The sequence below is a fragment of the Gekko japonicus genome, unplaced genomic scaffold (genome assembly GCF_001447785.1).
Source record: "Gekko japonicus isolate JY-2015 unplaced genomic scaffold, Gekko_japonicus_V1.1 scaffold823, whole genome shotgun sequence".
Lineage (NCBI taxonomy): Eukaryota > Metazoa > Chordata > Lepidosauria > Squamata > Gekkonidae > Gekko > Gekko japonicus.
In genome coordinates, this window is record NW_015170915.1 from 674,181 (window position 1) to 684,971 (window position 10,791).

The window sequence follows — 10,791 nt, forward strand, 5'->3', positions numbered from 1 at the left end:
GGAGCGGCTCAGGGGCGAAGACAGGCATGTCTGCCTCCCTGCGCTGGCATCTCCAGCTGGCCCATGGCGAGTTCAGGGAGGCAAACATGGGTAAAACACAAGTCCTCTGAACCTCTCTCTATACATGCCCTATCAGATGTTAAAATATAGGGCAGTCTCCTTAGCTTAGGAAGTTACAGATCTCTACAGAGTTTGAATTACCTTGAAGCTTCTTTCAGCTCTTCAGGGCAGCACATGAAGCACAGGGCCACACCCAAGCGACCTTCCTTCTTACTCCCCTGAGTTTTATCACCTCTCTTTTCCCCACCCACTGACCAGGTCAGGCCGGATGAGAGAAGGTTTTCTGAAGTTTCCAGAAATTTCCTTCCTGAAGTCTCTCTAGTATTTAATTCCTCCAAATCTCTGTTCCCTGCTTGGGGAAGGGGAAAGCTTGACTCACCCATTATCTCTCCTGCTAGATCTATTAGCATTTGCATGAAGGTGGGCTGAGGTATGTTTGGAAAGCAATTGAACTGACCTCCCCCCCCCCTTCCTGCCTACTCTCTGCCCAGAGAGAAAAAAGAAACTTTTAAAACTCAGAATGAAGATTTCGCTCATTTCAAATCTCCAAAGAAAAAAATGCATTTCTTCATACTATCCTAAACAGAATTACGTTATTTTAAGTCCATTGACTACCAGTATTGGCTTTCTCACTGTACTCTTATATTCCATTTTATATGAATTTTACTCACCTGTCCACCTCCTGTAATAGTAACATCTGTTATGCACATATATGGAGTGGCCTCAGAAATAGCTGAAATTAGTGTCACAAATGAAATGATTTATAAATGATTTCATATTTTGGATTTTAACCAATTACTTATTGTTGCTTATCCTAATTTATTGCATAATGTTGTTATATTGTGATTGTTGTAACCCGCCCTGAGCCTTGCTACACAGGGGAGGGCAGTCTAGAAATTTAATAAAATAAAATCACAGTTCTGCTTAGGACTGTCCTGATACTATCCTAAAGGCTATCATAATCATGGATCATAATTCTATGCAAATTCTGGAGTGATAATAAAATACAAATAAAAGAGAATTAAAATATATGAATACAACCACAATGCAGTGAGCAATCTATTTTAAATAAAGCAATTAATGCAATGGCAATTCAGTGAAAAAACTTAGTTTTAATTAAAGCAGCTGGAGGGTCTGGGACAGTTGGCCCTCCAAGGCAGAGTCCCACTGGGGGTTTTTCTGGGAAAGTAAATTGTCAACCCTCCCCTGGTTTTAAGACAGGCAAGATTTGTTTCATCTGGCAAGCCTCTGTCAACAATTGGGTCACTGCATTTGGAAACAGTGAACTTTCCAGGTTGTCTTCAAGGGCAGCCCATGTAGAGTGCATTACACCAGTCCAACTGCAAAGTTACAAAAGCATGGATCAGCATAGAGTGAGAATTGGCAAGCCAGGTGCAAATGATAGAAGACACTCTTGATCATTTCCCCCAACCAGCTGTTCAAACAGCAAGGTCAGGTCCATGAACTTCTACATCAAGTAAATTCAGAGAGAATTGAAACAGCAACTGTCTGATTCACTTACCCGTGGCAGAAAGCACACACAACTACACCTATATTAAAATACACCTAACATAAATGTTTAAGTTTCTTTCAGAGAATGAACAAACGTAATAGCCCTTGGTTGATTTGCAAGAATAGCCTTAATTCCTTATAGTGGCATTTGAGATTCTTCTCCCCCCCCCCACCCGCTTTCTCTAACTCATGCCTATTTAAATAACATTTGTCTGTGTAAATAAAATGCATAACAATACTCCCTCTGTTTCCTAGATCTATTACACCGGCTGTTCTATGAACCCAGCTAGATCTTTTGCTCCTGCTGTGATTGTGGGTGACTTTGACAGCCAATGGGTAAGACATCATATAATTTGTGTAGCTACAGTATAGCTTTCGACATTTTCAAGAGCTGAAAACTGGGGTTCTTGTGGCTACTTGTAAATTACTATTCTCACAGAGTATCTCTGTATTTAACAATTAACTCTGGAATTGGTTTCTATGGAGCTTGTTACGCTTTTCAGTTTTTGTTTCTCTCCCTACAATAGTACCAGTCCACAGAGACACATTAATAAAACACTGCAAAAAGTGATACTGATGTGATAATATGTATGATTGCGGCAAGATTCTTTTTGTGCAGTGTTTTACTGAGGTGCACATATGCTCCTGCACATTAGTAAAGCATCACAAAAAAGGAATCCTGATGCAATCAGATATACAATCTCATCCGTCTTGTTATAGACAGTGGTGCTGTCCCCGATGTTGTTTAACATCTACATGCGCCCCCTTGCCCAGATTGCCCGGAGATGTGGTTTTGGGTGTCACCTATACGCAGATGACACCCAGCTCTATCTGATGTTGGGCAGCCAGTTGAACTCCAGCCCAGATGACCTTCATCAGGCATTGCAAGCTGTGGGTGCTTGGCTCAGACTGAGTCGGCTGAAACTAAACCCGGTGAAGATGGAGGTCCTGGGCCTGAGTCGGGTTGGTTCGGGGTTGGGACTTCCCCTCCCGACCTTCGATGGGGCGCCTTTTGTGCCAGCGTCAGAGGTTAGGCGTTTGGGTGTGCTCCTGGACTCCTCCTTAATGATGGAGGCCCAGGTGGCAGCCACTGCCAAGTTGGCCTTCTACCATCTTCGGCTGGCTCGGCAGTTGGTTCCCTTCCTTGACCGTGATGACCTGGCCACAGTGATCCATGCGACGGTCACCTCGAGGTTAGACTACTATAACACTATCTACATGGGACTGCCTTTGTCACAAATCCGGAAGCTGCAGCTAGTGCAGAATGCTGCGGCCAGGCTGTTGATGGGTCTCTCTAGACGGGACCATATCAGGCCTGTGCTGAAAGTGCTGAACTGGCTGCCAATAGCGTACCGGGTTCACTTCAAAGTGCTCGTTCTTACCTTTAAAGCCCTATATGGCCAGGGTCTAGCATACCTGAGGGACCGCCTTTCCCCATATGTTCCCCCAAGGGCACTATGGTCGGGGACTCAACACCTCCTGGTAACCCCAGGCCCTAAAGGTACTATGTTTGCTGCAACCAGGGCCAGGGCTTTTTCGGTAGCAGCCCCTACCTGGTGGAACGAGCTCCCGGAGGAGATCCGGCCTACTGTGCCATTGCTGCACCACCACCACCAACTGACTTGGGTAACATCTAGGGGGGTGCAATGGCCCTGGGATGAAGAATGAAGGGTATTGCCACCTGGAACGATACAATTGACTTGAGATTACCAACACCAGAAGCCCATATTGTTACTGAGGACTTTGAGACAACTTGAGCACCTCGTACTATATAATTGATTGATTGTTTTATCAGGTTTTAGCTGTTTTAATTATGGGCATGTTTGCCTCATCTGTAAGCCACCCTGAGCCCGCTTGCGGGGGGGCGGCCTATAAATCTAAAATATAATAAAAAATTAAATAGTATGCTTCAGCTGGTGCGTTGCACAATGTCATTTCCACCACCCATTGTTTCTCCTCCTGCCAGCCCCAAAAGCAATGGTGGGTGGGAAGACTGGTTTGCCAGGAGACTGTCTGCCAATCCAAAGCAGGCAAATGCTTGAACGATTACTTCCCAGTAGTGATATAGTACCCACATGGGGATGATGGGAAGGTGCTGAGTGGAACCCCATTTCAATCCCACTTTGGACCATGCAAAAAAGGTTGCAGTATGTAGGTAATTTAGAATTCCACACTCCAGAGAAGAATTCAGGAAGAATTTCATGGACATCCAGTTAAACTTCTTGCAACAGGCTCTTTCCCAAAGGTCCTTTTCTGCCTATTGTGTGCTGCATTCATGAACAGCCGCCATAGCCAGCCCTGTACTGGTTTAGAAGCAGAATATTCCTTTGCTAAAGATATGCAACTAGAAAAGAACACATACACCCCTAACAGCTAGAGTTGCCAGGTTTGTGTTGGGAAATACCTGGAGACTTGCAGGGCGGAGCCTGGAGACCTCAGCAGGGCATAATGCCGTACTGTCCACCTCCCAAAGTAGCCATTTTCTCCAAGGGGACTGAGACCGGTTGTAATTCTGGGAGATCTCCAGCCACTACCTGGAGGCTGGCAACTCTATTAGTAGCCAATAAAAGTTCAAAATGAGCCTCACCTGTTGCCGCATGCAAAACAGCAGCCTGAGCACCGCCTGGTTTGTCCTTCTGCTATCACCTGCCAGTGGACAAAATACATTCAGTTCAGTGAGACAAAACTTCTACAGCAAGGGTCCCCGATCCGTCCTTTAATGAGAGCTACTTTTGAGTAAGGGGAAAATACCCCCCTCCTCAGAATGTTATCAAGTTCTGTTGTTATCAGAATGTTATCAAGTTCTGTTCTGTCCCAGAAACAAAATATAAACTAGGAAGGGCACCAGAAATGAAGCTATCAGCTAAGCAGCACTGAGCAAAATTCCTGTGAAGGTCTTCTGGGGAATGCATAAACTACTTTGCAGCAGCCAGAGAGCTACCGAAACCCCTGTTCCAGAGACTTGGGAAAGGAAGCTGAAACCATTTTATTTTTATTTAACAGCAACTCAGGGGTTTTTTTTTTGCAAAGCACTCACCTAACTTCCCCCAACGTGCAAAGAATAGGCAATGATCAATCAGAGGCCCCGGTCACACAGAAGATTTTGGCCCGGGAGAGGGACGGATCGGGGGCACAGCAAATGGGTGCGATCTCACCACAACATCTGGGAAGCGACATGCACCCGTCCCCGATCCGTCCCTAAACCCGGAAAAGCCGCTGCAAAAAAGAACCTCCTACAGAGGAGGACTTACCTGAAGCACCGCAGCAAGCCTGGCCGTGGGATCGCCGCCGCGCCCGTCATCTGGAGCAATCCAGGCTCCCGGCCGAACTGCGCACGTGCACACATGTGCTGTTCGGCAGCCTGGCTCTCCCTTCAGTAGCTCCCCCCCATCTGATCGTGCCAGGGAGGAACTGCGCGGCGGCTCAGGGGATCTATGTGATCCCGCCGCCGCGTGTTTCTTTTGGTGCGGCTTTAAAAAGCCGCACGTTGGTCGTACTCCCCCCCCCCCGTGTGGCAGGGGCCAGAGACGGTTGTCAGAAAAGCTGGATTGTCCTTAATGAATAGGGATTGTCGGTATCTCTGCATATTGCAGGGTACAGTGTTCCTAGAACCAGGAAATCTCTTGGTATTTCAGTAATAGTATGATAATATTACATGGGGTGAGAGTTCTTAGTTCATAATGATTGGCAGGAGTACTGCACAGTAAGCAATTATACCGATGTCTCGGCTGGGTTACAAGAGGAAGAGATTTCAGTGGCTTGCTCTTTGTGACTTGGCAATGGATTGAGAACCCCTCTTTGGTTCTAGTTGTGTGAACTCTGAGGATTCTAGTTTGTGCCAGCTTCAGGGCAGTTTTTCCACTAGCTCTGGCTTTTGTGTGTTTGGAGAGAATTTACCACTTGTGTTCAATGAACTGAAAGAACAGAGGAAGAAAAACCTTTGAGTAAGTTTGGAAAAGAACTCTGAGGCTGCGGTCACACTGGAGGCTTGGCGCAATCTGGCTGCACCTCTGTTTGCGGCAGTTTAAATAGTTGCAGGAAGTTTTGATCAGACATCCCACCCTGGTCAATCGTTCAGATTGTTGCAGCGCTCTTTCTTTCTTTTGGTCTTTCCCCCATGTGCATAAGTGTGTATCTGCAGATACTTTCCTTATATTTTGCATATCTTTTATCCTCCTCCAGTCCTTCAGGCTTTTTTAAAATTTTCTTTCCCACAATCTATACAGCAAAAACAGGAAGGCAGCCTGGTGCAGTCTGGGGCAGAGGCTGTGCAGGCTTGCCACCGATGCGATGTCCCTTGGTGTGGGGGTTCAAACCAGGGAGGCCTAGATTGCCCCACCTCCCTTCACCCTTCCAAACAGTACTGCTCCACGGGTGAGGGCATTGCCAGGTAAACACTGGAGCTGGAGGACCCAGGCAGATTAAAACAAACTGTTCTATTCAAGCTGTATTGTAACCAAACAGATGGGGGGGGGGCATTTGGCAGTAGCAACTTTAACAGGGATACATTTTCAGCCAGCTGTGCAAAACTGACACATGAAGGAGCTGGCAAGAAAACAATAAAGCATCCTAATGCAGTGGCCTCAGTGGTCCCTACTGTACCTGACCCTTCCCAGGTCCAACTGACCTGCCCTGGGTGAGGGGTCCTCTCTGCTACTCAGCTCCTGGAGAAGAACACCTTCCCTCTTCGGGGGGTCCTTGTAATTTCCCTCAAGGCTAGGGTTGCCTTGCTGTCAGCGGGGGGCTCCAATCTCAGTCCTGGAGTCAGTGGTCATTTCCTGCAAGAGCGCACAGGAGCGGAGCTCCGGCAGTAAAGAGCCCAGGGGGCGGGCACATGCAACAAGCCCCACCCCCTACTCCCAGCAGCCCTCAGTCAGAGCAAGAAGCAGCCAGGTAAGTTGCAGAGCCCCCCCCCGGGCCCTGGTCCAAAACTGTCCAGTAGCGCCTTTAAGACCAAGTTTTATTCAGGTACAAGCTCTCCATCCTCTGCGAGGACAGATATGCACGTTCCCCCCCCCACCCAAAAAAAAAAATGATGTCAGGGGTGTGGCATATGCAAATGAGTTATGCTAATGAGTTATGCTAATGAGCTCCTGCACCTCTTCTTCTACGAAATGACCCCTGCCAGGAGTCTTCCCAGAAGTGATATCATCGTGCTGGGCAGGTCAAGCAGGGTACAATCTAATGTTTTTTGGGGAAACTCTATGGTCACTGTAGATCGTATGCCCAAATGCTAGAGTGCCCCCATGTGGTGTGCCAGGCACGATGATGTCACCTCCAGGTGACATCATTGTGGCAGGCACGTCAGCTGGGATGGGGTTCTTTGAGGGTGGGGCTCCCCTGGTGGCCACCTGGCTGATGGCAGATTGGGACCCCCGAAAGTGGGGAAACCCCTGCCCCCATCGGGGAGATGGCAACCCTACTCAAGGCCCAGCCTGCCCTTTCCCTCCAGTTTCACCCCAGTCCAATCACAAGACTCAGAGGATACCTGGAAAATACAGGCCGAGAGGGAAAATTCCAGCAAGGCCCCAGGCCTCCTAGTGGGAGAGAGGCCTCCTTGAGGCCTACAGATGACTCATTCTTTGTCTGAGGATCATGACACAGCCGCTTTCAAACTTCCTACTTTCAGGGTACATTTCCTTCACTGAATCATGTGCTGAAGAACCCCTGCAGGTTTATCATGGAACCCCTGTACATTTCAAGTTATTCTGAAGCACATTCTGAGGTGTCCGCTCAGGCTTGGTTTTAGGGTGGCCATCTAAGAAGGGATTTGCAAATTTGTAATTGTAATCATTTAAAGAGAAATATAACTCACTGTAGCACCCGCTGTTTCTGTTGTCCAGGTGCTGTTGATGGGGCTCTTTTAGTTCATTCCAAACAGCTTGGATAGCTTGAGTATCTCTCCAACTGCACATTAGTATTTACACCACCTTAGCCAATTTTACCAGACAGATGCAGAACCTGGACTTCTATTTGAGACCAGGAGAGGTCTCAAAAAAAAAAAAAAAGCTGGCAGAATGGACATAGAGAGAATAGTCCTCAAAAAAGAGAATTATCCTCAGAAAAAGAGGCCATTTAACCATCCTGCTTGATTTATACATACAACAGATTAAGGTGGTAGAATCCAGCCAGCATGTTGTCATACCTTTCTCCTAGGGTTACCAACCTCGAGGCGGGGGCTGGAGATCTCCTGGTATTACAAGTGACCTCCAGATGACAGATCAGTTCCCCTTTCTCCATTGCTCCAGTTTATCTGGCAGGAAGGCAACAGTACCAACAAAGTCAGTGTATATCTCTCTTTCTCTTACCCACTCCATTGTGGCAGGGCATGTCTTAGGAGCAAAGAACCCTAGGAAGCACAATTGTCCAGGGTGAGTTCTCCATTCCACTGCCACAAGAAGAGGGGCAAGAAAAAGGATCTCAACCTGAGCTCTTCAGGACTTAGAGATGGGGGAGACCTACAAAAGACCTAGAGGGGGAAAAGATCAGTAGCCAGGTGCCAGAGAAGTAAGCAGGTCAGCAGTAGCGGGTGTAGGAAAATGGTGTTTTTCAGTTGCAATGGGGGGGAGGGAGTGGTTCAAAGGAATGAGGGGAAGATGAGACTGTAAACTGGTAGGAAATATGGATGGAGAGGAGAGACGTATGTGACCAGGAACCGCAGGTATGAGGAACTGTATCATGAAATAATTTGCCAATTCTTTGGCTGAAGACGATCTAATAATGGTGGTACTGCGGCCTTACCTCCAGTGCCATACCTCTGTACCTCCACCATGCCTCCATTCATTAGATGCAGTCTCACAAAATTCCCTCTCCTCATCCCCACTGAAGAAATCTTCCACTTGGGTTGTAAAGAAGAGTTTGAAAGGGGGGGGAAATCCCTCAATCTCTATTCTATAGTGTTAGGACAAGTTTATTGTCCTAACATTATTATTGAGCAAAACTTGACCTGGAGCACTAACACCACTGCTCTGGTGAAGAAGGCCCAGCAGAGGCTCTTTTTTCTCAGACTTTTAAAGAAAAATAACTTGAGTGAGAAAATACTGATGTCCTTCTATTGTTGCTCAATAGAGAGCATTTTAATATACTGTGTCTGTGCCTGGTTTGCCAGTTGTATGGCTGTGGATAGGAAAGCACTCCAGAGAATTATCATCACAGCCCAGAAGATTATTGGCTGCCCTCTCTCATTCCTGGAGGAATTGTATAGTTCGTGATGTTTGAAAAAAGCAAAGAACATTCTGCAGGATTTGTCACACCCTGAACACTCCCTGTTTGAACTGCTGCCTTCGGGTAGAAGATATAGGACAATTAAAACAAGGACAAACAGATTAAAAACCAGTTTTTATTCGAGAGCTATTATTGCTTTAAATGCTGTATGAAATTGGAATTTGGGTGACATTGGTGATTTAAGTTGCAATGTGAACCTTAAGGGAGTTATGGGATGGTTGTGAATGGTTGTGTGAGTGTATATGAGTATGGCTGTAGATCACTGAAATGATTGCACCTTTAATTTCGTTGTACTATGTACAATGACAATAAAGTATATTATTATTATTATTATCTGAGAGTTTTTGCATAGGCGCATCAAACAATTTCTCTACTTTCTTCCCCCAGGTCTTCTGGCTGGGACCAATGGTTGGGGCAGTGGTGGCTTCCTTGATCTACAACTATGCTCTCTTCCCCCATACAAAGACCCTTTCTGAAAGGTTAGCCATCTTCAAAGGCTATGAACCAGAGGAAGACTGGAAAGAGCGTGAAGTTCGCAGGCGGCAATCGATGGAGCTGCATTCCCCGCAAACACTACCTCGAGGGGTGATGGAGAAAGTTTAAGCCAACTCCAGTGGTCTGTGAAAGGAACAGGCCACAACAAACCATGTTCTCTGGTATCTACTCCTGAGCCAAATGTACATTCATACAAGCTGCAAAGGAACTTTGCAGGTTAATGTTACCCTCACCAGGGGCAATACATGTATCTGTGATGGAGCATCCATGGAGCCTAACTTTTTAGCTTGATGTGGAGGACCCACAAAAGAGCATTAAGCTATTTTTAATAGACTATATGGCATCCTCTTCTGCCTAACAAAGTTAAGCAAAAGTCCAATACCAACTTAAAGGCTAACAAAATTTATCCAAACACAATCTTTATTTCCTATCTGTATCAGCTAATTTTTTCCTAAATCTCTAACATTTTGATTATAGCTGAAAATGCATTGATCACAACAATCAGTTTATATGAAACAAAAAAGGTCAACATTTTCTTTGAAGTCTACAACCTTCTTAAGTCTGATATCTGGAGTGATGGACTGGTAAACTCAGAAAATTTGAGTTTTAGTCTCACAGACTATAGCTAGAGTCATCTGGCTTCTCATGCCTCCGTACATACAGTGAGTCCCTTTTTGCTGCTTTACACCATTTATTAAAATGAATGAAAATCCATTATGCTCCCATCTTTTGGTACAGAAGCAAACTTTATTGCCAGACCATGCCTAGAATAAGCTCATACCAATCAAATCCATTCTCAGTGATTTCAAAAGATGTTTGCAGGGTACTGCAGCACTGCTGCTAACCTTGGGCCCGGTCACATGGGCAGGAAAATGCAGGGGGGAAGCGTGACTGTTTGCCCTGAAGCAAACGAACATGCGGCCGCCGGATCACACGTCCCGCCAACTTCCCGTGGTTCGGGGGGAGGTGCCGATCACACGACAATCCTGCAGTGCGGCAAAGAAGCGGCGCGGCGCGATCACAGCAGCAATGGCTAGGCGCCGCTGCTGTGGCAAACGGGATTGTGGGGTTTTTTAAACCAAAGTGTGTGCATGCGCAGTTGGGTGCTTGTGCGCATCCCGTGGAGACTTGGGGAAAAAAATCCTTTTTGCGACGGGACATGGGTGGGCACCGGATGCCACGAACTACCACCGGAAACGCGATCAGACGTTCACCCTTGCCCCATGGTTTCCAGAAACTAGTACCTCGGAGGTACTAGATTTTTACGCCGCATCTTCGGCGGGAAGCCTCGGGTTAGCCACGGGAGCTCTACGCTTCCCAGATGTTGTGGTGTGATCGCGCCTGGAAAATCCGCCTATCTTCTGTCTCTGTAGCGTGGCTACTGCTCCGTGTGACCGCAGCCCTTGTCTCTTCCTTTGCATTAAAAGAGTTAAGGTGTACTTTTTTAACAGGCTTGTAACACTAGTGATCCATGTTTGAATCTCAGATATATAATTTAAC

At 46.6% G+C, this 10,791-nt stretch overlaps 1 protein-coding gene across 1 annotated transcript in view; it reads left to right on the top strand.

Annotated features, from left to right (window-relative positions):
- The window catches only part of LOC107116745 (aquaporin-2-like), a 21,129-nt gene extending 11,730 nt beyond the window's left edge, over positions 1-9,399 (top strand). The window contains exons 3-4 of the mRNA XM_015418735.1: positions 1,828-1,908; positions 9,184-9,399. Of these exons, the coding sequence (XP_015274221.1) occupies positions 1,828-1,908; positions 9,184-9,399 (297 nt within the window). The remainder of the gene's footprint in view (positions 1-1,827; positions 1,909-9,183) is intronic.
- Positions 9,400-10,791: the final 1,392 nt, after the last annotated feature.